Source organism: Rhinoraja longicauda, chromosome 13, assembly GCF_053455715.1.
Source record: "Rhinoraja longicauda isolate Sanriku21f chromosome 13, sRhiLon1.1, whole genome shotgun sequence".
In the NCBI taxonomy this organism is placed as follows: domain Eukaryota; kingdom Metazoa; phylum Chordata; class Chondrichthyes; order Rajiformes; family Arhynchobatidae; genus Rhinoraja; species Rhinoraja longicauda.
Window position 1 is genome coordinate 46,130,118 of NC_135965.1, and position 22,560 is coordinate 46,152,677.

The following is a 22,560-nucleotide window of genomic DNA, read 5'->3' on the forward strand; positions in this document are numbered from 1 at the left end:
AGTCCCATCCGGGGGGGGGGGGGGAGCGGTACTAGTCCCATCCGGGGGGGGGGGGGGAGCGGTACTAGTCCCATCCGGGGGGGGGGGGAGCGGTACTAGTCCCATCCGGGGGGGGGGGGGAGGAGCGGTACTAGTCCCATCCCGGGGGGGGGGGGGGGGAGGGAGCGGTACTAGTCCCATCCCGGGGGGGAGGGGGAGCGGTACTAGTCCCATCCCGGGGGGGGGGGGGGGAGCGGTACTAGTCCCATCCCGGGGGGGAGGGGGAGCGGTACTAGTCCCATCCGGGGGGGGGGAGGGAGCGGTACTAGTCCCATCCCGGGGGGGGGGGGGGGGAGGGAGCGGTACTAGTCCCATCCCGGGGGGAGGGGAGCGGTACTAGTCCCATCCCGGGGGGGGGGGGGGAGCGGTACTAGTCCCATCCCGGGGGGGGGGGGAGGGAGCGGTACTGGTCCCATCCCGGGGGGGAGGGGGAGCGGTACTAGTCCCATCCCGGGGGGGGGGGGGAGCGGTACTAGTCCCATCCCGGGGGGGGGGGGAGGGAGCGGTACTAGTCCCATCCCGGGGGGGAGGGGGAGCGGTACTAGTCCCATCCCGGGGGGGAGGGGGAGCGGTACTAGTCCCATCCCGGGGGGGGGGGGGGAGCGGTACTAGTCCCATCCCGGGGGGGGGGGGGGGGAGAGCGGTACTAGTCCCATCCCGGGGGGGGGGGGGGTTACAGCGGTACTGGTCCCATCCCGGGGGGGGGGGAGCGGTACGTCCCATCCCAGGGGGGAGGGGTACTAGCTCCATCCCGGGGGGGGGGGGGGTACAGCGGAACTGGTCCCATCCGGGGGGGGGGGCGGTACTAGTCCCATTGTTTCTTCTCACCTCGGTTTTAAATGGCCTCCCCTTTATTCTCAGACTGTGTCCCCTGGTTCTGGACTCCCCCAACATTAGGAATATTTTTCCTGCATCTAGCATGTCTAGCTAGTCCTTTTATAATTTTTCACGTCTCTACAAGATCCCCTCTCATCCTTGCAGATGCTTGCAGCCTGTCGTATACACTAAATGCACTACACATACTCGCCAAAGCTACACCATGTCTTTCAGTAAATGCTAGGGGCCTGGGGAATGTTGTAGAACAGAGGTATCTAGGATCTAGGTCAGTGCTACAAGACGTCGATGAGGTCACACTTGGATAACTGTGTTAAGTTTAGTTCACCCGTTATAGAAAGGATGCCATTAAGATGGAAAGAGTGCATGTAGGGGAATCAAAAACAAAAGGACATATGTTAAGAGGGGCAAGTTTTATTATGCACCTGAAGAGCAACTTTTTCCACTCAGAGAGTGGTGGATATATGGAACGAGCTACCAGAAGAGGTTGTTAGGAAAGATAATATAAAGGCATTTAAAAGACACAGATACATGGATATGAAAGGTTCAGAAAGATATGAGCCAAATATGGCCAATCCTTAGATGGGGCATCTTGGTCAGCATGGATGTGTTGGGCCAAAGGGCCTGTTTCCGTGTTGTATGACATCTACCATCAAACCATCAGAGTAGTTGTATCGACATAGAACAGAGCTACAGCTCCTGTCAACACATAGCTAGTATTACTCACCCCTAGGGCGGGGAGTGGGTGCGGGTCCGAGGTGCGAGTGGGGGGGTGCGGGCCGGGTCCTGGGATGTGGGTGCGGGTCCCAAGGTGTAGGTGCGGGTGGGGGTGCAGGGTGGTGGTGTGGGTGCGGGTCCCGGGGTGAGGGTGCGGGTCCCGGGGTGAGGGTGCGGGGTTGGGGTGAGGGTGCGGGGTTGGGGTATGGTTGCGGGGAGTGACCGCTGGGGGCGACACCGGATTGGAGGGGGCGGGGCTGGGCCGCGGTCACATGACTGGTCACATGACGCGGGGGAAGGGCTAGTCTGAGAGTCGCCGCCATGGCCGAGCGGTCGCCGCTGCTCAACTACCGGCTGTTCGCGGCGCTGGAGCGGCCGGTGGCGCCCAGAGCCCGGCCTCGCCCCGCAAACTCTCCACCTTCCTCGGCGTGGTGGTGCCCACCCTGCTCGCCATGTTCAGCGTGGTGCTCTTCCTGCGCATCGGTGAGTGAGGGAGTGGAGGGGAGAGGAGGAGGGGAGGGGAGAGGGGAGAGGAGGAGGGGAGAGGAGGAGGGGAGAGGAGGGGAGAGGAGGAGGGGAGGGGAGAGGAGGGGAGAGGAGAGGAGGGGAGAGGAGGAGGGGAGGGGAGAGGAGGAGGGGAGGGGAGAGGGGAGAGGAGGAGGGGAGAGGAGGAGGGGAGAGGAGGGGGGGAGAGGGGGGGAGAGAGGGGGGGAGAGGAGAGGAGGGGAGAGGGGAGAGGGGGGGAGCCCGGTCCCGGTCCCGGAACCCCCTTAACTCCCTCCCGGCCCGGCCACTTACCGACCATCCGTCCCGGGGAACTGGGTCATCTGGATCACATTGAATGGTGGTGGCGCTGGCTCGATGGGCGGAATGGCCTCCTCCTGCATCTATTGTCTATTGACCCCCTCCACGGACCGGGACCTTCTCCCGCTGCCCCGCCCCGCCCCGTGTTCGGGGGGTTCCCGCTGGGCGACGCCGCCCGGCTGCTGCACGAGTCCCTGACAGTTTCCATCCGTGTTCTTGTTCCGGTATGTTAATACCAACTCAAATACTCTCTTTTCGGTAAAAGTTTACCTTTAATTTTAATTTACGCCTTAAATATAAATAATTACCGAGCCGTTGGCATTTGTTTAAATATTGCGTCCTGTCCACGCTGCTCCCGGTTATACATTTAAAATGTCACTGGTCTTGTTCACAGCGCCAGTCCCTCACTTGTCGTCGCCCTCTGACTGTGTTCTTCAGAAGTCTGCGAGTTCACGTTTCTTCACTCCTCGACCCATGTTAAATCAACATTACAATGTTACTATAAAGAGTTCTCTTTCAGTAACTCAACAACCAAAATAAAAGTTTATTAAACAGTATTTCCCTATTATGTTTACAACTACCCCATGTAAACAAAAAAGGACAATCTCCTTAAACTTGCTTGCAGTGATGGAAAGGAAGTGTTAGTTTCCCCTTTAATGATGTCAGTCCTTTAGCGTTATTGTCTATGCAGCGATTTATTTCAATCTTGCGGCCTGGGAAATATGCTGAATGTGTGTGTTTTGAGTAATTGTCAACCGTAACCGATACAACATCATCAAATCCGATATTCTCTGGGGACAGAGATGTGTCAGAATTTAGATTTTGCTTTTTGTCCCCGAGTTCCCTGTTTTCTAAATGTCGGGTGGGTGCGGTACGGAGAAAATATTGCCTTAGCACAGTTGCAATTAGTGGCCCATCAGTCTGAAGAAGGGTCTCGACCCGCAATGTCACCCATTCCTTCTCTCCAGGGATACTGCATGACCTGCTGAATTACTCCAGCATTGTGTGTCTACCTTTGATTTTAACCAGCATCTGCAGTTTTTGTTTCCTACACATTTAGTGGCCCACGTTTACTTTATAATTTGTTCAAGGAAGACAGGGCTTCCATAATATATGTAGCGTGTTGAATATTATACATGCAAAGAAAGAGGCACCAGATGGGCTGTGGTAGGACGATGCTGAAAAAGCCTTTGATAGGGTCGAACATGAATACCTATTTGAAGTGCTTAAATGTTTTGGAGTTGGCAGTTACTTCCTCAATTGGATCAAAATCTTATAATGATTCAAGGGCTTCAGTAATGACCAATTATATGGTTTCAGAACAGTTTTCTCTCTTCAGAGGCACACGGTAAGTGTGCCCCCTGTCACCTCTACTTTTTGTTCTGGCCATTGAGCCGTTAGCTATTGGAATTAGAAGCAACGGCGGGATAGCTGCTATTAAAAATTAATGATATTAAGAATAAAATAGGAATGTACGCGGATGACATTGTACTTTTAACGGATCTGAAACAATCTATACCCAATTTGCTAGATTTAATTTAAACATATGGACGTTTTTCAGGTTTAAAGTTAATACATCTAAATAAACAATCCTATTTCTTAAAAGTTCTGAAAGACTAACCCCTCCGCTACATACTCCTTTCAGAAATGTTTTGGAAAGTTTTACATATCTTGGAGTAAAAATCACTCCAACAATAGAATCCATTGTGCCCACTAACTATAATCCAGTGGTTGACTCAGTGGTAGAATCTATTAACAGATGGAAATCCTTACCATTATCCATGAATGGACGTATTAATGTTCTCAAAATGAACATCCTTCCTAAATTCCTTTACCTCTTTCAGACCATCCCATTGGTTCCCCCTTTTAATTTTTTTACTAGAATGAAAAAGCTTTTTCGTAACTATATTTGGAAAAGTAGACGTTCAAGGCTTCGCTTAACCCTGTTGTACTTACCGTATGACAGAGGTGGGTTAAAACTCCCTAACCTCCAGGGATACTATTGGGCGGCCCAGCTGAGGGCAGCCTCTTTTTGGTTTGAGCTTGAGTCACCCCTACATTGGATAAGAATGGAGGAGGCCACAACTTCTAAAATTCCTTTAAATCTTTATCTATATTCAGCAAATATATCCACACTGAAGAAATACACTTTAAATCCCTTCGTAAAAAACACACTGATAGTGTGGCATGAAGTGTTAAATTATCTGGGGGGAAATCCTCCTCCATCCCAATTTTCACCAATCTGGGGAAATAGAAACTTTACGCCAGGCACTAATGACGTGGGTTTTAAGATATGGGCGGACAAGTGTATCAGTAAAATCTCAGATTTATATAATAATGATATTCTTTTAAGTTTCAATTAAGTAAAACAAAAATTCGGTCTTGACTCAAAACATTTTTTTAAGGATCTCCAGATTAGAAACTTCATAACAAAGACGCAAAGCTGACTAGGTCTGCCAACTCAAAACTCTTTAGAAAAGGCGACTTTAAACCATCATGAGGCAGGTGGCCAAATCTCACGGTTTTACCAAATTATTATAACTACAGCAAAGGAATCTTCAGAAGATAAAAGGCTTGCGTGGTGTTCAGATCTTGATGAAGAAATTAGTAGAAGAATGGCAGGATATATGTTTACAATCTCGAGTCTAAACAATAAATACGCTGTTCAAATTACTCCAGTACAAATGGATAATGAGACTATATATTACTCCTGTTTTACTGCATCGCATTAATTCTAATACACCTGATCTGTGTATCAAATGTGGTGTACATGAGGGTAGCTTGTTTCATTGCCTTTGGGAATGCCCCACCATCCAAGAGTATTGGAATGAGATAATAACAACTTTTATCTATTGCCACAAAAGAGAAGCTTCCACTCTGTCCTAAACTTTGTATTTTTGGGTGTTTTCCAGCAAGCTGTAAATTTAACAATACAGATTAGAAGATGGTTATATTTTGTCTGCTTGAAGCTAAACGTCAAATTGCTTTGTCATGGAAATCAGTTTATAGACCAAACAAGCAAAGTTGGGTTGATGGATTACTGCAGTGTCTTGCTTTGGAGAAACTTGCATATATAGTTAAGGGGAAATACAACACTTTTGAAAAGATTTGGGGCTCGTTTATGAAATTTCTGGAGGGGAAAGATTTTACTGAGGCCTTGTAGTGAACTGCTGTCTTTATTTTCATTGTGATTATTGTCTGGTTAGGTTATTATAGGTGGGAGCAGTTTATATATATATATATATATATATATATATATATATTATAGCAGAAACGTGCCTTACTTCCTTTATATTTAAAGTGCCTTTAGGTGCCTAAAAGTGATCTTGCTGTTGATGCGCCTTGTTATGTTATGTTATGTGATGTTAAATGTTTTTGTATGCTATTTGAAAAAGCAATAAAAATAATATAAAATAAAAATTAAAAAATAAAATTGTTCAAGGACTTAGTCCCAATTTTGTGTAGGAAGTGACTGCAGATGCTGGTTGACACTGAAGATCGACACAAAATGCTGGAGTAACTCAGCCGGACAGACAGCATCTTTGGAGAGAGAGAATGGGTGATGTTTCAGGTCACCCGAAACGTCACCCATTCCCTCTCTCCAGAGATCCCAATTTTGTGCATGAATTTGAGGGGGAGGGGAAAGAATGGTGCAGATTTTTGGTTATTGGCTTTATGACTGGTAAGCAAGTTATTAGGAAATAAGATTCTGCATTGACTGGTAGCACTTCCTTTTTGAGTGGGAGGTTGTGGGTTGAATTCCAACACAGCGTGAGCAGACATTTCAAGGCAATGTCATGGGACCATTGCATCGTCAAGTTTAAACAGGTGTCTGCCCTTGGAGCATTCCACAACGCTGGAGACCCACCTGGTAATGATCTACTTGTGTTTCTGAGTTAAACCAAGGCTCCACATGGTGAGTGAGAGAATGTCTCTCACTCATTAAGACATTTGTGACCAGGGACTTCCCTTCCCTTTAACCACCCAGAATTTCCCCTTTCAATTTCCCAGATCAAATTTTTTTGGTAATTTGTCAACAGTCGCTCATCTAACATGCTCTTAATGATCCTCACTGTTTTGGCAACCTTATTTGTTTGTTTTGTGGTGACTATTTTTGAAAGCAGTGATGTGAAGTTGTGATCAAAGTGTGTTTTCATTCCTCTGTCCAACAATCAGATTCCATATGGACGCCCATTGTAAAACACCCCATTCTCGTTATTCCAGTGAGACTGCATTTATCCTTTTATTTCCTGTATTTTTTCTCGAATGAACCAGGATAATCAATGTCTGCAAGCTACTAATTGCTTTATTTGCAAATGTATAATATAATGCCCTCCATAATGTTTGGGACAAAGACCCATCATTTATTTATATGCCTCTGTACTCCACAATTTGAGATTTGCAATAGAAAAAATCTATTCCACTGTCTTGAGAGCATTGAGCTCCAGGTTGTTGTGATGGCACCAGGACGCCAGCTGTGTCACTTCCTGTCTGTAGGCAGATTCCTCCCCATCTTGGATCAGTCCAATCAGGGTTGTGTCGCCCGCAAACTTGTGAAGCTTGACAGAGGAGCCTGTGGAGATGCAGTCGTTGGTGTAGAGAGAGTAAAGGAGAGGGGAGCGTATGCAGCCTTCAGGTGCTCCTATGCTGAGGGTCTGTGGGTCCGAGATGTGCTTTCCCAGCCTCACATGCTGCTTCCTGTCTGTCAGGAAGTTGATGATCCACTGACAGAGGGGTTCAAGCACAGTCAGCTAGGAGAGTTTGTAGTGTAGAAGCTCTGGCACAATGGTGTTAAAAGCAGAGCTAAAGTCCACAGACAAAATCCTTGCATAGGTCCCCTGGTGGTCTAGGTTCTGGAGGATGAAGTGCAGGCCTAGGTTGACTGCGTCTTCCACCGATCTATTGGCCTGGTATGCAAACTGCAGAGGGTCCAGCAGGGGGTTTGTGATATTTTTCAGGTGGGTCAGCAAGTCTTTCAAAGGTCTTCATGATTACAGAGATCAGTGTATTTACCATCAGTAATCCTTGGCTTTCTGAGTACAGGAACCATAGTGGAGACTTTGAAGCAGGCAGGGACTGCAGGTTTGCAGGAACTGGTTGAAAATGTCTGTGACTGCACAGAGCTTGAGGGTAGAGGGTCCTGGAGATTTCCGGCTTTTCTGTCTCCTGAATAGCCTCTCCACCTGCACAATTTCTATTGTTAGTGATGGAGAAGTGGCCAGACTGATGTTGGCAGCAAGGAGAGGGTGGGTAGTGGACGAAGGCCCAGGCTGGAGTCAGGCTGTAAGTGTGTGTGAAGTGGTGATGGGGGGGTGTTGAAGGGCCCAGTCTTTGCAGACTGGAGTCAGGCTGTAAGTGGGTGTGAAGTGGTGATGGGGGTGTGTGTTGAAGGGGCCGGTCTTTGCAGACTGGAGAGGGGCTGTGAGTGGGTGTGAAGTGGTGATTGAGGAGGGGGTACCAGGGTTATGTTTCTGTTTATGGAACCTGCAATAGAACTCGTTCAGGTCGTTGGTCAGCTGACAATTGTCCAAAGAGCGGGGGGTTTTCCTCGTACTAGTGATTTCTTGCAAGCCCTTCCACACTGAAGATGAGTCATTAGCTGAGAACTTGCTGCTCAACTTCTCAGCGTACCTTTCCTTGGCAGCTCTGATTCCTCTTCTCTTGTACTTGGTCTGCCTGTAGAGGGCTGCATCCCCGCTCCTGTAGGCCTCATCTTTAGACTGGTGGAGCTGTCTGAGTTCTGCTGTAAACCAAAACTTGTTATTATTGAACCAGATCCGGGTCTTAGTAGGAATGCAACTGTCCTCGCAAAAGCTGACATATGATGTCACAGTGTCTGTGTACTCATCGAGGCTTGTGGTTGCTACCCTAAACACATTGCAATCAGTGCAGTCAAAGCAGGACTGTAGTTTTTCAATGCCCTCACTTCAAGTCAAGTCAAATTTATTTGTCACATACACATACACGATGTGCAGTGAAATGAAAGTGGCAATGCCTGCGGATTGTGCAAAAAAAAAAAGAATTACAGTTACAGCATATAAATTAAAGTTAATACAGAAAAGACAAAATTTAGTCCCTGGAGTTATAATAGTTAACAGTCCTGATGGCCTGTGGGAAGAAACTCCGTCTCATCCTCTCCGTTTTCACAGCATGACAGCGGAGGCGCTTGCCTGACGTAGCAGCTGCAACAGTCCGTTGCTGGGGTGGCAGGGGTCCTCATAATCTTGCTCTCGATCTACACCTCCTGATGTATAGGTCCTGCAGGGGGGTGAGTGTAGTTCCCATGGTGCGTTCTGCCGAACGCACTACTCTCTGCAGGGCCTTCCTGTCCTGGGCAGAGCTGTTCCCAAACCAGACTGTGATGTTGCCGGACAGGATGCTCTACAGCCCCAGAGTAGAAGCATTGAAGAATCCTCAGAGACACACTGAATTTCCTCAGCTGTCTAAGGTGGTAAAGGCGCTGCTTTGCTTTACCCACCAGTGCGGAAATGTGTGTTGTCCATGTCAGATCCTCTTTGATGTGGACTCCCAGGTATTTAAAACTGCTCACCCTATCCACAGTAGACCCATTTATTTCCAGTGGCGTGTACGTCCTCGGATGTTGAGCCCTTCTAAAGTCCACAATCAGCTCCTTAGTTTTTTTGACATTCAAGAGGAGGCTATTGTCCTGACACCAGAGTGCCAGATCAGCCACCTCCTCCCGGTAGGCCTTCTCATCGTTGTCGGAGATCCGTCTCACCACCACAGTGTCATCAGCAAACTTGATGATGGAGTTTGAGCTGAACCTGGCCACACAATCATGTGTGTACAGGGAGTACAGTAGGGGACTAAGGACGCAACCCTGGGGGGATCCTATGTTCAGGGTGAGGGGGCTAGATGTGTGTTCCCCCATCCTGACCACTTGGGGCCTGGCGGTGAGAAAGTCCAGGACCCAGGCACACAGAGGAGTGCTAAGCCCCAGTTCCAGCAGCTTCTCAGCCAGTCTGGTGGGGACTATGGTATTGAAAGCTGAACTAAAGTCAATCCTCACATAGCCCCCCTTCTGGCTGTCCAGATGAGAGAGAGCGGTGTGCAGAACCTGGGAGACCGCATCATCCGTGGACCTGTTCGGACGGTATGCGAACTGTAGTGGGTCCATGTTGCGAGGAAGGAGGGCACAGATGTGCTTCTTGATTTGTCTCTCGAAGCATTTCATGACAACCGAGGAGAGGGCCACCGGTCGACCTTTTCATTGTTCTGACCACAGGCTTAGCAGATTTTAGTTTCTGCCTGTAGGTCAGAATAAGGTCAGAACAATGATCAGAGAGACCCAGAGCCGCCCACGGAATAGAGCGAGCGATATGTGTTCTTGATTGAAGTGTAACAGTGATCAAGTGTTCTCTCCCTTCTGGTGGGGCAGGTAACATGAAGTCTGTACTTTGGAAGCACTCGACTGAGGTTAGCCTTGTTAAAGTCCCCCAAAACAATGACCATGAAGTCCGTCCGGGAAGTCATTCTCTACCCTCAATACCTGGTCAGCGAGTTGCGTTTTCTCTTCACGTACGCAGGCTTTGGGGGGGGGGGGCGGAGGTAATGTAAACTCCAGCGAGAATAAAAGAGGTAAATTCCCTCGGAGAATAAAAGCGTTTGCAGTTTATAAAGAAAGATTCTCGATTGGGGGAACAGAAGTTATACAGTACCGTGATGTCGCTGCACCAGTTGTGGTTAGTATAGAAGCATATTCCACCTCTTGATTTTCCCTCTGCCTCACGATCCGCTCTGTGTAGTTGAAAGCCAGCCAGTTGCAACGCATTGTCTGGGGTCGACTCACAGCCAGGTCTCGGTGAAGCACAGGGCAGCGGCTCAAGAGAAGTCCTTGTTACTGTGGCACAGGAGTTTCAGTTCATCCACTTTGTTGTTGAGGGAACGTAGATTTGCAAGGAATATACTCGGGAGTGGTGTACGCAATCCTCGTCGCCGGAGTCGGGTGAGTGCTACAGAGTGATTCCCATGGGTCCTCCTCCGTCTCAAGACCTTGAACACAGCCACAGCCCCGCCGACGAGTATGTCCAAACAATCCAGCGAGTGAGAGAAATCCGAGACGAAGTTTGGAGGTACCGTATGTCTGATGTTGATGAGTAATGCATTTCTATTATAAATCTCAAATTGTAGAGTACAGAGGCAAATAATAAATGATGGGTCTTTGTCCCAACCATTATGGAGGGCGCTCTAAATCGAACAATTCGTCACGCAGTGTGAAATGTAATGTTAATGCAGAATTGGTATTAATATATTTGTCCTTTTATAGAACAGTACGCACAGCATGAGCCCTTCGGCCCACAATGTGTGCATTGAACCTGATGCCAAGTTAAATCGATCTCATTTGTTTGTATGTGATCCATATCCCTTCATTCCCTACATACCCATGTGCCTCCTTAGATGCCACTGTCATATCTGCCACCACCACCACCCCAGGCAATGCGGACAGTCCCCAACCACTCTGTGAAAACAAATATATTTTCCCTGCGCATCTCCATTAAACCTTCCCCCTCTGGCCTTATAGCTATACCACTAGACATTTCCACCCAGGGGAAACGGTTCTGACTGTCTACCCTATCTATGCCTTTTAATCAGGATGCTCATCTTAATAGCACATGTATTTTCTTGTTTAATAACTCAACTTTCTCATTGAAGGTTTCGTTGTTGGTCAAGCAGGATTGTACATAACGATCCTGATGTTCATTGTGGCATACCTGATCATCAGCATGACAGTACTGTCAGTGTGTGCCATCTCCACAAACGGTGCGCTGGATGCTGGTGGAGCCTACTGTATCTTTCGGCGTGATATTTGTAAATTCACTTTGAATGTTTAATAATTTAACAAAATTATATTTTCATCTACGTTTAGGAGATTCAATTGTGTCAACATTTAAAATAGAGAAGTTAAATTTCATAATTATTTCAGAATTGATTAATGTTTACCAATAACTATTACATTTATACCAGTGACTTTTTCTGTTGCTTCTGTTAAGGAACTTATTTGGTGAGACTAATGAATTGTTGAATCTTTTTATTTTCCAGTTGTTTCACATCTACTCTGTCTCATCACTTACAACCTCTCTGTGCACATGCAGAAACAGAAACTTTTACAATTGGTAGAAAATTTGCCAATGAAAGGAGATTGCTACTGGGATTGGTGTAAATATTTAAGTGGAAATGGACTGTTTTCTTTAAATGTGCACTAATCTCTTCAATGTCATACAAATCAATTGATCTCTATCTTGAAAATGTCAATTGGCCCAAAGCATGTTGTGGAAGAGAATCACTTATTCCCCCCCCCCCCCCCCCCCCCCCCTTTTGTGTGGAATATCTATTTTTTCCCCATCCTGGTTGGAATGGCTGCAATTTTGAAATTTTGCCTCAACAAAGTAAATGTCTTCTCTGACCACCCAAATGAAAGGTCAAGCATCAACTTTAAGGTTGTCTCCAAGGGACTGTCCACTGTTAAATCCCGCTATCATTTAAAAAAACCCAGCTAGTCCCCCGGGAGGAAGGGGGCAGGGGGGGGGCTGTGTCGTCCCCATCTTCCCCCCACCCCCACGGGCAGGGGCTATGTATCACAGGGTTGGGGCTGTATTCTCCCCCCCCCCCCATGTGCAGGCAGGGTCGGCGTTTCCCCCTTCAGGGGCAGGTGGGCCTGTGTTCCCTACGACCCGGTTGTGTCCCCCAGGGTGGGGGGGCTTGTGTCCCCTATGGATAGATGGGGGCAGGTAGGCCCAGTGTCGCCCTGGTGGGCCCCTTGTCTCCCTTAGGTGGGCCCCGTGTGGCCCTTGAGTGGGCCCCGTGTGGCCCTTGAGTGGGCCCCGTGTGGCCCTTGAGTGGGCCCCGTGTGGCCCTTGGGTGGGCCCCGTGTGGCCCTTGGGTGGGCCCTGGGTGGGGCCCGCGCCGCCCTTGGGTTCTGCAGAGGCAGGGAGGTGACCACATCCAACATTATCGAACCAGCCTTGTTTGAATATAAATGCAAACTAGATTGCAAATAATGACTTGTTTTAAAATGATTTAAAGTTTTTCCTTCACGGATGCTTGTTGGCAGATATGATCAGTCGAGCCCTGGGACCGGAGTTTGGAGGCAGCCTTGGAGTCATGTTCTTCTTAGCAAATGTGTGCGGGAGTGCTCTCTATGTCCTGGGTCTTGTTGAATCCATAGTTGACATTTTTGGTTTGCCGCCAGGTAAAGTGATTAGAGGAATCCTGCAATTTTACATCTTTGCAAATGTTAAATTAATTTTGGAGCATGGTTATTCACTTCATTTGGAAGAAAAAACAAACTGAAGAAGAGCAAGGGTAGATGAACTGGTGTAATAGAATGTACATTTAATGTGTTCACAAAACGACATGACAGTTTGATCAGGTCCACTGGTATATCAGGAGAGCTTGGTTCCTTGTGGCTATTGTACCCACAAAACAGTTGCATTTATAGATATTGTTCAATTAGTTCTAACAATTTTTGTATGATTTTATTGCTGGAAGGTTGGATGAACCTGTGGCTTCTTGGTTTAGTTTCTTCTTACTGGGGGGGGGGACAACTCTAAGTGATTCTCGCAATGAAGCAAAGAAGATTTACGTCAATCCACGTCTGTTCACTCCATTATATGTTCTCTGTCCACTCGCAAATCTGGTGTAATTTTTTGAGGAAGTAACAGGCAGGACACAGTCAGTAGATGTTTACTTGGTTATTGGAAGGCCTTTGATATGATGTCACACATGAGGCTGCGAAACAAGATAGGAGCCCATGGTATTACAGGCAGGTACTAGCACGAATAGAAGATTGCCTTCTGCTAGTCAGCCAAAGAGTGGGAATAAAGAGGGTCTTTTCTTGTTGGCTGCTGGTGGTTAGTGGTGTTCTGCAGGGGTCGGTGTAGGGTCCGCTACTTTTTACGTTATATATTAATGATCTGGATGATGGAATTTATGGCTCTGTAATTGTAAGGCTCTAATAGGTGCTTGTCAGGCCAGATTTGGAACATTGTGAGCAGCTTTGGGCCCCTTATCTGAAGAAGGATGTACTGGCATTGGAGAGGGTCCAGAAGGGGTTTATGAGAATGATCCTGGGGATGATTGGGTTAACATTAGAGCATTTGAGGCTCTGGGCCTGTACTTGCTGATGTTGGGGTATCGCATTGAAACCTACAGAATAATGAAAGGCCTCGATAGAGTGGATGTTGAGAGGATGTTTCCAGTAGTGGGAGAGTCTAGGACCAGAGGCCACAGCCTCAGAATAAAAGGATGTAGCTTTAGAATAGAGATGAGGAGGAATTTCTTTAGCCAGAGGGTGAATCTGTGGAATTCATTGCCACAGATGGCAGTGGAGGCCAATCAAGATCAATAGGTTCTTGATTGGAAAGGGCATCAAAGGTTATGGGGTGAAGGCAGGGGAATGGCGGTGAATTAGAAAAAATAGATCAGCTATGACTGAGTGGTGGAGCAGACTCGATGGGCCGAATGGCCTAATTCTGCTCCCATGTCTTATTAATTGTCTTGAGGACAACTATTTTCCTGTACAAAAACAAAAGGCCTACAAGAGGAGTCGCACTCAATCATAGCAAGTGATCAATAATAACGAGAGAGACTTTACCATGGACCTGACATTGAGATTGACAGTGAAATAAAATTAAAATACTGAACAAAACGGACGATTTTTGCAGTTGTACATATCATACTTAAAATATCATTGCTATTGTGGAAAGCTGGTTGCTAATTGAAGTACTGTTCTTTGCAGGGCAGACCACGAGCAGTGGCATTCAAGTGCTTCCTTGCTCCTACTGGTATGAAATTCTCTATGGCACCATGATTCTCATCTTCTGCCTCCTTGTGTGCTTGGTCGGAGCTGACATCTACGCCAAAGCCTCCTTCGTAATTTTTATCATTGTTATTGTGGTCATCAGCACAATGTTTATCAGCTTTTTTGTAGTATCACCAAAATCTATTAATATAACAGTGACATCAGGGAATAATACGGAATTTCGAGAGGGCCTATTTACTGGATTTAACCTGACGACACTAAAGAGCAATCTTCCATGTAAGTTGATCCAACAATTACCCATAATGTACATTCATAAAATATCTAAAAGACAATGTTGAGAGGATCTCTGAATAGAAGGAATAGGTGAAGTTTTAGGTCGAGACACTTCTTCAGACTGAGATAATTGAGTCAGGGGAGACGAGGAGAATGGGAGAGTTAGGGGAGACGGCAGGAGAATGGGGTTAGGAGGGAGAGATAGATCAGGCATGATTGAATACTGGAGTAGACTTGATGGGCCTAGTGGCCCAATTCTACTCCTGTCACTTATGACCCGAATCGTCACACCTGGCCTGAAGTCTGAAGAAGGGTCTCGACCCGAAACGTCATCCATTCCTTTTCTCCAGAGATGTTGCCTGTCCCAATGAATTACTCCAGCATTTTGTGCCTATCTTCAGTGTAAACCAGCATTTGCAGTTCCTTCCTACACAATGTTGAGAGGATATTTGACAAACAAATATTAATTACTACTTAATTGCATTGAATCTATTTATTGAAATTATTATTTTTTTAATTGATCATTTAATGATCCATTACTACAGCAATATTTTAATGTAGATAATTAATTCTCATTCAGGAAAATTGGGGATATGAACTCATTGTCATTTGCTATTACCCTGATGTTTTTGTTCTTGCTCAGTCATGACACCACTTGCATGCAGTTGGGTCAATGTCACAAGGAAATCTTACTATGTGGGGACAGGAAGGCCCTTCAGAGGGTCATCACGACGGCCCAGAAGATCATCGGCTGCTCACTGCCCTCCCTGGAGCACCTGTTCAGCCTACGCTGCCTCAGTAGAGCAGGCAAAATAATAAAAGATCCATCCCACCCCGGCCACCGTCTGTTTGTTCATCTGCCCTCTGGTCGACGTTTCAGGTCGATCAAATCCCGAACAAACAGACTTAAGAACAGTTTTTACCCCAGGGCCATACGAGAACTGAACACTACCTTCTGCACTAGGCAACACTGTTAAAAAATCTTTTGTACTTAATATAATTGTATTTATTTGTTTTTGCATTTATTGCATATATGTTTTTACGCACCGTCAGGATTGGCTATTTTTTAATTTCGTTGTACTCGTTGCAATGACAATAAATGAATATTATTATTATTATTATGACATGAAATGGAATGCCAAGATAATCAATTCTATTCCCACATACCACATTTTCAACCAGTCCCTGCAAACCTGCACTGTCCCTGCCTGCTTCAAGGTCTCCACTGTTGTCCCTATAGCCAAAAAGACAAGGATCACTGTTATTAATGACTACAGGCCTGTCGCACTGACCTCTGGAGTCATGAAGACCTTTGAAAGACTTGTGCTGGCCCAGCTGAAAAATATCACAAACCCCCTGCTGGACCCTTTGCAGTTTTCATTCAGGGCCAATAGATCGGTGGATGACGCAGTCAACCTAGGCCTGCTCTTCATTCTCCAGCACCTAGACCGCAAGGGAACCTATGCCAGGATTCTGTTTGTGGACTTTAGCTCTGCATTTAACACCATTGTACCAGAGCTACCACACTCCAAACTCTCCCAGTTGACTGTGCCTGAACCCCTCTGTCAATGGATCATCAACTTCCTGACAGACAGGAAGCAGCATGTGAGGCTGGGAAAGCACATCTCAGATCCGCAGACCCTCAGCATAGGAGCACTGCAAGGCTGCGTATTCTCCCCTCTCCTTTACTCTACACCAACGACTGCGCCTCCACAGACTCCTCTGTCAAGCTCCTCAAGTTTGCGGATGACACTGCCCTGATTGGACAGATTCAGGATGAGGAGGAACCTGCCTACAGACAGGAAGTGACACAGCTGGCGTCCTGGTGCCATCGCAACAACCTGGAGCTCAATACTCTTAAGACGGTGGAACTAATTGTAGACTTTCGAAGAGCTCCCCCTCCCCTCCACCCACACATCATCAACAACACCGCAGTCACATCTGTGGAGTAATTTAAGTTCCTTGGAACCATCATCTCCAGGGACCTTAAATGGGGGGCCACCATCAACTCCACAGTCAAAAAGCCCCAACAGAGGATGTACTTCCTGCGGCAACTGAGGAGACACAATCTGCCACAGGCAACGATGGTCCAATTCTATACTGTTATCATTGAGTCCGTCCTCACCTTTTCCATCATGGTCTGGTTTGGCTCAGCCACCAACCACGACATTCGGAGGCTGCAACAGATCGATCAGCTGAGAAGGTTGTTGGCTGCAACCTTCCCCCCCATTGACGAACTGTACACTGCAAAGGCCAGGAAGCGAGCGGGCAAGATCATCTCTGACAGCTCTCACCCTTGCCACAAAATATTTGAAGCACTTCCCTCTGGAAGGCGACTCCAGACTGTCAAAGCAGCCACAGCCAGACATAAAAACAGCTTTTTTCCACGAGTGATAGTTCTACTCAATAACCAAAGTCTGTGTAAGAAAATAACTGCAGATGCTGGTACAAATCAAAGGTATTTATTCACAAAATGCTGGAGTAACTCAGCAGGTCAGGCAGCATCTCAAGAGAGAAGGAATGGGTGATGTTTCGGGTCGAGACCCTTCTTCAGACTGATGTCAGGCAGGAGGGACAAAGGAAGGATATAGGTGGAGACAGGAAGACAGTGGGAGATCTGGGAAGGGTGAGGCGAAGAGAGGGACAGAGGAACTATCTGAAGTTGGAGAAGTCAATGTTCATACCCCTGGGCTGCCAGGTGCTCAGGCGAAATATGAGGTGCTGTTCCTCCAATTTCCGGTGGGCCTCACTGTGGCACTGGAGGAGGCCCATGACAGAAAGATCAGAGTGGGAGGGGGAGTTGAAGTGCTCAGCCACCGGGAGATCAAGTTGGTTAAGGCGGACTGAGCGAAGGTGTTGAGCGAAGCGATTGCCGAGCCTGCGTTTAGTTTCGCCGATGTAAAGAAGTTGACATCTAGAGCAGCGGATGCAATAGATGAGGTTGGAGGAGGTGCAGGTGAACCTCTGTCTCACCTGGAAAGACTGTTTGGGTCCTTTGATGGAGTTGAGGGGGGAGGTAAAGGGACAGGTGTTGCATCCCCTGCGGTTGCTGGGGAAAGTGCCCGGGGATGGGGTGGTTTGGGTAGGAAGGGATGAGTGGACCAGGGAGTTATGGAGGGAACGGTCTCTGCGGAACACAGAAAGGGGAGGGGATGGGAAGATGTGGCCAGTGGTGGGGTCCCGTTGTAGGTGACGGAAATGTTGGCGGATGATTCCATCCCCTCCCCTGTCTGCGTTCCGCAGAGACCGCTCCCTCCATAACTCCCTGGTCCACTCGTCCCTTCCAACCCAAACCACCCCATCCCCGTTAGTTTAAAGCTGTGAGATCCTCTGGCTGGTGGGGTGGAAGGTGAGAACGAGGGGGATTCTGTCCTTGTTACGAATGGGGGGAGGGGGAGCAAGAGCGGAGCTGCAGGATGTAGAAGAGACCCTAGTGAGAGCCTCATCTGTAATGGAAGAGGGGAAACCCCGTTTCCTGAAGAATTGACTTGGCCTCCACAGCCTTCCGTGGTAATGAATTCTACAGATTCACCACCTTCTGACCAAAGACGTTCCTCCTCATCTTCCTCAAGGAATGTCCTTTTATTCTGACGCTATGACCTCTGGTCCTAGACTCTCCCACTTGTGGAAACATCCTCTCCGCATCCACTCTATCCAGGCTTTTCACTATTCGGTATGTCCCCCTGATTGCTTTAAAGAGTTTATTTTCACACTATATCAACATTTTTAAAAACGGACTCTTGTGTTTGTTTCGTGTTGCAGCTGAGTATGTTGCCGACTACACGACTGGCACGGTGATGAATTTTGCTGCTGTTTTTGCCGTCATGTTCAATGGGTGCACTGGTATTATGGCTGGATCCAATATGTCAGGTAAACTCAACAGCAAATATCCGAAGGATAAACTGCATCAATAAAGTTAATAGTAATCAAATCATTGCCTTTGATTTCTGTTATGAGATAATATACACATGCTTGTTACTGCTGCATCATTAATAGCTTGTACTAAAGTGCATGCATGGTGATATCAGTGAGATTTATAACATGATAGACTAAGGATCAGTGTGTGTTTATTGGTATTAACACTGTAATCAACAAATTAGCACGTCTGTTAATAAATTATATTGTTTAATACAGTTTAGTTCAAATTATATTGGTTGTAAAAATCATTTTGTTGATGCATCTTGCAAGATTCAATGAAGTTTAGGTTGCAAAAAGTTAACTAAAATCACAAATCCTTGCCTTGCTATCGTTACCAGGTGATCTAAAGAACCCCAGCTATTCCATTCCCAGAGGCACGATAACAGCTATAATTTTTACATACATCATTTACAATATTTTATCTTTCATGATCAGCTGCACATGTGACAGGTGAGTCTACCTTCCTTGTGTTTCATCTTAGCAATAGGACAACGCCATGTAGTCAGTTCTGCTTTTTGCATGATTACAAAGGGAACTTGTTGATCATGTGCTCATTTCAGTTCTGCTTCTCTGCATTTAGAAGTTGCATTAATTGCACTTTCCAATGCATTTCTTGAAGAAACTGAGCTTGCTTTCACTGATATATAAATTAACGACGGGCATGTGAATTACCATTTCATTTTCATTGTGTTAATTCCCTTAGAGTTTAGTTGAAATTATTCCTCAGCAACAATCTCACATTAAATTTAGAAACAAAAATATTTCTCAACAAAAGAGTAAGGAAATGTGTCATGAATCAAGCATATGTATTAAAATTGCCAATTGGTATAATCGTGTTCCACACAACGTAACATGTTCATTAAACACTTTGTGTAAGCGGTGATGCTATTGTGATGAGGAACTGGAATGCAAATAGTATTAATCAATGAGCTGTAATTAACCTGCGGAGCACAGGTCAAGGATGGATTCTGTGCTCTGATCACGGAGTAATGCTGTTTTGTAACCACTAAATGGTTTTCATTGAAATTTTACTCTTCAGACAAAGTTATTTTTATTAACTGCCTGCTACAATAATTTATTTTATTAATAAGCAGTTCAGGAGACAAAGTGCAAGGATCTCGTGGGAGGGAGGAACTGAACGGAATCCACATTAGTCAGGAAATGGTGTTGGGTAAACTGTTGGGACTAAAGGCAGATAAATCCCCAGGGCCTGATGGTCTGCATCCCAGAGTACACAAGGAGGTGGCCCTAGAAATCGTGGATGCATTGGCGATCATTTTCCAATGTATTCTCGACTCTGGATCAGTTGGAATATTACTGCTGAGGTGACCCGTTGTCTTGTCAAATACATTTCATTGTACCGTTGACCCAGTGCCAACCTACATATGACAAATAAATTATTATTATTATTATTCCTGCATGTATACTTCACCTGCATGTGTGCACTGCCTGCCCGTAGCCACCAGTGCAGAGTGTTGACGTGTGGTTTGCAGAGTCCGGGAGAGGACGGGCGGCCGGAGCGCGGGTCCCCGTCCCTTGGCCGCCGCAGCCCGCAGCGCAAGTCCCCGTCCCTGGGCTGCTGCAGCCTGGAGCGCGAGTCCCCGTCCCTGGGCCGCCGCAGCCCGCAGCGCGAGCTGCCGCCTCCATCAGCAGCAGATTGAAGGGCGGCTCGCCATGGCTGCAGACGGGGCTGAAATGCGGCGTCTGGCCGCAGACTTCCAGAGAGCACAGTTCGCCAGCAACGTGCAGACGTAGGAGGGGAGAGAAGAGGGGTGGGTGAGCCTTTGTAGCCACTCTCCTGCCTGGGACCAACTGCTTTGCAGGTCAGGCCCGGATAGATTCCCCGTTTCGCCAGGCCGGAGTCACTTTTGATGACCACTCACTGGAATGTCTTGAGGCAACCGTGCATCCTGCACTAAAGGCTGCACTGACTCCAGGTTGTGTGACTGCTGAAACAGTCTAGCTCAATCCTTTCATCAAACCTTTTTTCTTATTTAGCGGGAGTGTACTTTAGACGGACTAGTTCTCCAATCGTTGTCATTTTAAGGCTGCGTGACTTCATTAACCACCAAGAAACAAAATAAACACAACTGCATCGCTGAAAATTAATATTATCACTCTGTTGACCAAAGGCATTGTTTTAAAATTGCCAGTTTTAATAAGGAAAAGCTCCACTGAATTTCGCCCAGGTTTTCGCACACAAACACATCAGATTTCCTCACACGCAAAGTGTGCAGCTGTGCTAAAAAAAACAGTTGGCATCAAGTGAAGTTCAATGAAAGGCTTCTGGAGAAGTGCAAACAGGCAATCACTGCTTATAACAAAAAGCTCTCCAGCAAGGACTGAATATGAGTGGATAAACATACATTAGAACCTCTTGACTTAGTTTGAGGACCGAAAATAAAACACTAGATACATGTACTTTGTTGGATTGAACCATTGTAGACTATTTCATGTAGACATAACAATTTCTTGTATTAAAAATGCATCCTGTATTGCACGTGCTTGTAAGTTTTGTTAAATTGCAAAATTCCTTTTTTTTGCCATCTGTGTTACTTTTTTATGGTTTGACAAGGTTGGCAGCTCTGGATTTATGAAGGGGAAATCATGCTTGATGAATCTTCTGGAATATTTGAGGATGTAACAAGTAGAATGGATAAGGGAGAGCCAGTGGATGTGGTATATCTGGACTTTTAAAAAGCCTTTGACAAAGTCCCACACAAGAGATTAGTGTGCATAATCAGAGCACGCGGTATTGGGGGTAGGGTATTGACATGGATAGAGAACAGGTTGGCAGACAGGAAACAAAGAGTAGGAATTAACGGGTCCTTTTCAGCAAGGCAGGAAGTGACTAGTGGGGTGCCACAAGGCTTGGTGCTGGGACTCCAGTTATTTACAATATATATTAACGATTTAGATGAGGGAATGAAATGTGACCTCGAAGGTTGCGGATGACACAAAGCTGGGTAGCAGTGCGATGAGGATGCTATGTGGCTGCAGGGTGACTTGAATAGGTTAGGTTGGCAGATGCAGTATAATGTGGATAAATGTGAGGTTATTCACTTTGGTGGCAAGAACAAGAAGGCAGATTATTATCTGAATGGTGTTAGATGAAGAAAAGGGGAGGTGCAACGAGATCTGGGTGTGCTTGTACATCACTCACTGAAAGTAAGCATGCAGGTGCAGCAGGCAGTGAAGAAAGCCAATGGCATGTTAGCCTTCGTGGCAAGAGGATTTGAGTTTAGGAGCAAGGAGGTCCTACTGCAGTTGTACAGGGCCTTTGTGAGACCGCACCTGGAGTATTGTGTGCGATTTTGGTCTCCTAATTTGAGGAAGGACATTATTGCTATTGACGGAGTGCAGCATAGGTTCACCAGGTTAATTCCCGGGATGGCGGGACTGAGATATGATGAAACAATGGAGCGACTGGGCTTGTATTCACTGGAATTTAGAAGGATGAGAGGGGATCTTATAGAAACATATAAAATTCTTAAAGGATTGGACAGGCAATATGCAGGAAAATGTTTGCGATGTTGGGGAGTCTAGAACCAGGGGTCACAGATTAAGAATAATGGGTAGGCTGTTTAGGACTGAGATGTTTCAATAAGATTCCCTCTCATCCTTCTAAATTCCAGTGTATACAAGCCTAGTCGCTCCAGTCTTTCAACATACGACAGTCTCGCCATTCCGGGAATTAACCTTGTGAACCTACACTGCACATGTACATGTGCTTCCTGTGTGCTGGGCACGTACATGTGCTTCCAGTGTGCTGGGCACGTACATGTACTTCCTGTGTGCTGGGCACGTACATGTGCTTCCTGTGTGCTGGGCACGTACATGTGCTTCCTGTATGCTGGGCACGTACATGTGCTTCCTGTGTGCTGTACATGTGCTTCCTGTGTGCTGGGCATGTACGTGCTGTCAGATGTGACTAATTCCGCTCCCTGCACCAAGGTGCAGTGAGACCTTGAAGCGGGGGCCACGAGTGGTGAGCTGTCGAGCCCCCTCCTCTATAATCCCCTCGCACCCACAGTTGTCGTACAAACATCTTTAAAATAAAATAAATTAAAATGCCACAATTAATTAAACTTAAAAATAAGTAACTTTATGCTAATCTTACTCTGAGAATTGCTATGAAATTGAATGAAATCTTTGACCCCACATAATGATGCGGGGAATATCAGACCCAAGGG

The 22,560-nt window shown here is 46.7% G+C and overlaps 1 protein-coding gene across 1 annotated transcript in view; it reads left to right on the forward strand.

Annotated features, from left to right (window-relative positions):
* Positions 1-1,911: 1,911 nt before the first annotated feature.
* The window catches only part of LOC144599687 (solute carrier family 12 member 9-like), a 90,447-nt gene continuing 69,798 nt past the window's right edge, over positions 1,912-22,560 (forward strand). Inside the window, 7 exon segments of the mRNA XM_078410883.1 lie at positions 1,912-1,960; positions 1,963-2,073; positions 11,068-11,202; positions 12,467-12,604; positions 14,153-14,452; positions 18,212-18,319; positions 18,706-18,817. Of these exon segments, the coding sequence (XP_078267009.1) occupies positions 1,912-1,960; positions 1,963-2,073; positions 11,068-11,202; positions 12,467-12,604; positions 14,153-14,452; positions 18,212-18,319; positions 18,706-18,817 (953 nt within the window).